Source organism: Papaver somniferum, chromosome 9, assembly GCF_003573695.1.
Source record: "Papaver somniferum cultivar HN1 chromosome 9, ASM357369v1, whole genome shotgun sequence".
Classification (NCBI taxonomy): Eukaryota; Viridiplantae; Streptophyta; class Magnoliopsida; order Ranunculales; family Papaveraceae; genus Papaver; species Papaver somniferum.
In genome coordinates this window covers 190,151,402-190,155,847 of record NC_039366.1, presented here as the reverse complement: position 1 = coordinate 190,155,847, position 4,446 = coordinate 190,151,402, and the positions used below count along the sequence as shown (strand labels likewise).

General features: G+C 37.2%; 1 protein-coding gene across 1 annotated transcript; it reads left to right on the top strand.

Moving 5' to 3' along the window:
* The first annotated feature begins 900 nt into the window (after positions 1-900).
* On the top strand, positions 901-3,404 carry LOC113308228 (UPF0503 protein At3g09070, chloroplastic-like). Its single transcript, XM_026556708.1, has one exon. The coding sequence runs from the start codon at positions 1,068-1,070 to the stop codon at positions 3,087-3,089; it is 2,022 nt and encodes a 673-aa protein (XP_026412493.1). The 5' UTR covers positions 901-1,067; the 3' UTR covers positions 3,090-3,404.
* The last annotated feature ends 1,042 nt before the right edge of the window (positions 3,405-4,446 follow it).

The following is a 4,446-nucleotide window of genomic DNA, read 5'->3' as shown; positions in this document are numbered from 1 at the left end:
TTCATCAAAAATGAGACCTAAACCTAAACCCAAAATTGAATTAGTTTTCAATTGAAATCAAATGAAACATAAACCTAACAAATGAAACCTAAAAGCAAACAAAAAACCAAAAAAATCAAATGAAATCTAAACCTAATAATCTTTTGATTCATAATCAATTGAAAAAAATGAGACATAAACCATTGAAGAATAAGAATTCATACGATTTATTACCTTTGGAGGTGGTTTCACAGTTTTCTTTAGCTTTTCATCTCTCTTTTTCTCCTGTTGATTTCGTTTCTTTGCCATTTTTGTTGTTTTACATAAATTAAATCAGAAAAATAAAGCGAGCTAGGTCAGAATTTGCTTCGATGGTTGAAGTACGTAACCATTGAAGAAAAGAAGAAGGTAAAATCGAGAATCATAGGATTATTTTCGCTGCGAAATGAATATAGATCTGAGATTTCTGAGTTTTGAGGGAGTTAGGTTTCTGGTTTCTGAAATAGAATCAAAAAGATATCAAAGAAAATAGACGATAGAAGAAAATACACGGAAGGATGATTTAGACAGTTTAGGAAAAATGCGGTTTATGTGTTGATTTTGTTTTGATGGGTCTATTTTAGATGGACAGTGACCCCTATGGACTGTAACGCGCGCGTTATTCCAAAAAAAAAAAAAAAAAAAAAAAAAAAAAGAGAATTCTGAACAGTCTAGTAAATTATGTAGGCCACAAAATCGACGGCTATAAAGTACCCTAATCCTGACCTAAAATACATCAACATGTTTGATGTATTTCATACGACTGGTAAAAATTCCAAAATGTTTACTACAGAATTTTTTAGTGTTAGTTTATTAGAAAGCATAATAAAAAGGGTTTTTCAAGGGTTTTTCTTTCTTTTTCTTTTTTTTCTCTGTCTCTCCGTCTCACTTGTTTTCGACGTTGTACCCGAAGCTCTGTTCTTCTCTGCATCTACACTGTTCGTTTCCCTCTCTCTCTCTCTACTGAAAGTTTTTGGAATATGAGCAGCAGAACAAGAACAAGTATAACAAATTCTCGGAGCTTTCACATTGTATAAACCGATATTGTTATGAATCATCATCCTCATCTTCTACAACAACCACAACAACAACCGCTTCTGCAAGAACCACCACCGTTACAACAACCACCACCACCACCGCTACCGCTACTACACCAACAGCTTCCTCTCCCACCTTCGCGTTTCACGATCTGTAAGCGTCATCCTGAAGAGCCACTCACTGGTTTCTGCGCTTCATGTTTACGAGAACGTCTCGTCGGTTTAGATTCCTCTATCTCTACCATTTCCCACCCGAAAACATCCACCACCGCCGCCACTTTCAAATCGATATTTCGAGGTGGTCCTTCTGTCATTACTGATAATAATAATAAAGATCCTTGTGCATCGACATCATCATCGTCCAATTTGCCGGAGCTTCGTCGGTGTAAGTCATTTTCAGGTAGAAAAGCTGAAGGTTTGTCTAGTGGATTTGAACCTCAGAGGAAATCTTGCGACGTTAGAGGAGGCGTGCCTACTCTCTTTAATCTTATCAATAAAGAAGAAGATACGACTAATTTAGGAGTTTGTGAAGAAATCAGGGGAAATAGTGAAGGAATTAGGGGGAATAGAGAAGAAGTTAGGGCGAATCAAGTAATCCAAGAAGTTGAAATCGAAGCCGAAGAAGAGGAAGAAGAAGAAGTACTAACAATGAAGGATCATCTAGAACAAGAATCAATGAATAAGAAACAGCATTCGAGTAAAGATTTGAAAGAAATTGCTGGAAATTTCTGGTCTGCAGCTTCAGTTTTTACTAAGAAATTACAGAAATGGAAGAAAAAACAGAAGCCGAAGAAATCTGAAACTAGTACAACCAGCGGCTTATCTTCTACCAACACAAATCGTCATCATAATAATAAAACACACACGGAATTGGCAGATTATGGAAGAAGATCATGCGATATTGATCCTAGATTTTCTTTGGATATTGGTCGGATATCCTTTGATGGTCCTCGCTACTCTTTAGATGAACCGAGAGCTTCTTGGGATGGATATCTAATTGGAAAAACGATCCCAAGGTTAGCTCCAATGGTTTCAGTTGTTGAAGATGTTCCAATTCCGGTGGTAAAGAGATCTGATAATCAGAACCCTGTTGAAGACACTTCAACTTTTGATACTACTCCAGGAGGTACAGCTCAAACGCGTGATTATTACTCGTCTTCGGATTCGTCACAGCGCAGGAGAAAAAGTTTTGATCAATCTTCGTCTGATTTATCACAACGGAGAAGGAAAAGTTTCGAGCGTTCCAATTCGATTCGCAAGAAAGCTGCTGCAGTCGGAGCAGAATTCGATGAAAGTAAATTGGCAACCAATTCGAAACTGTCACCTACTAATGTTGAGTTTCATGGAGCTAAATTGATTGGGGCAGACAGAGATTTGAGGGATTCCAGGGCGAATTCTCTTAGAAATGATGATCGGTCGGAGTCTCAAAGCCATGAGTCGGTATTAAGAGATTCTGTGTCATGTAGTGTGGATCAAAAGGAACCGAAGAAATCGAGTAGTAGATGGAGTAAGGCTTGGAACATTTGGGGAATAATGCACAAGAAAAATCCTAGTAGTATTAAAGATGATGATGATGATGAAGAGAGGTCTAGCAATAGAGCCAATGTAGTTGAAAGATCGTATTCGGAGTCATGGCAAGAACTAAGAAAAGATACTAATGCTAATGGAGAATCAAAAGGTGGAATCAATAGAGTTCTTCGGAGTAATAGTAGTGTTAGTTCCAGGAATGCTACGAACTCAAGTGGCGCATTCGGTGGTGGTAGTGTTAGTGGCAGTGGTGGTGCATTTGGTAATGTCAGCAGTGGCAGTGTAAGAAATGATGTAGAGACTAATGGAATTGGTAAAAAGAAAAAGGAAGAAGTTGTGTTGGAACGAACGAAGAGTGCGAGACATTCTTCGAGTGATGTTATTGATAATGGGCTTCTACAATTCTACTTGACACCATTGAGGAACAGCAAAAGGAGTGCATCTGGAAACGGTAGACCTAAGAACAACGCGCAGTCAATTGCTAAAAGAGTATTAGGTCTGTACTAAGAATATCAACCCAAAGGTATATCTTTGTCATCAACTATTGTTTATTTTGGATCAAGAATTGATCTTCTTTACTACATATTATCTATATCTATAACTATATCTGTTTGTTGTTGTTTTTTGGTTTTTGTTTTGCAAAGATAAATTGAACTCACATTGTAGTTTTTCGTTGCTTAGCCTGTTTATTTTAGTATACTTTTGGGTAAATAATGAGAATGTTCTCACTTTGGGTTTAACAACAAGGGTGTCAAATTTTTTGTAACATGTATTGATTTCAGCCCTCTGCATTTTAGTGTATAACTTCTTGTGGTATCTGTACAAGTTGAATAAATCAAAGGGTGACTATCCAACACAACAATCTGTTTGCTATTTGATATTGTATGCAGGAAGACTGTATTGAGAAACCAAAAATATAGTGTAAGGTTTAATTGTCTGAGAATGGGTTACGTATGGTGTTTAGTTGGGTCAATTCAGCTGGCTGCATCCAGCAATGCACAATGCCGAAGTGACTTGTCGCGATGGGGCAAGAGGACTTCTGAATTTTCCCTGTTGAGAAAGATGTATAAATACCAACAATCGTCTTCACATGTTACTTAAGCTCCCCCATGGTATCCGAAAACAACATGAATTAAGAAATACTTCTAAGCTATGTGGAAAGCTTTACAGCACCTTGCAAAGGCATTCCACTGCATAATTAACAGGGTGGGGATTATGCAAGTCTTAGAGCAAGTCATATTCCATTGAAGAAAAATATGGAAGTTGCAAGTCTTATGGTTCTAAATATGCTGCTAAGTTCCATCACTCCAAGGCATGTGTGCTGTCCCGTGGAATACGTTTTGATTCCAATGAATTGACTTGCCAATCCTTAAATTGAAGTTGCTCTGTAATTAAGATGGCACAGTAAGTCACTTGACATTTTGGAAAGACCATAAGACTTGCTTTTATGCTTAGGTGACATCAAATTCGGATGTTGGGAGTTTTAACACCATAACCGTTGATATTTCACACCCTTTGGGACTTGTGTTCTAAAACTCAACGCAAACTACAATCACAAACCGTCTAGACGCCTGCCATTCCAATTCAAGTAAAATCCAACTTTTTCATTCACTAATTTGTCAATTGAAAATATTCCATTACACCAAAACATATACTTGTATGCATTCATTTACATGATACTTATATGCTATACTTTGTAATAACAACCCCGAGAATGTTAATATGAACCTTGCTAGCTCACCCTGTAGTATGCTAGGTCGACCAAATACCTGCACTTATATATAATAAGCATTAGATAGATAAAATGGTAACATCAAGCAGATAAACCAATGGTAACATAATGTACATAAATGTTATTTGGATG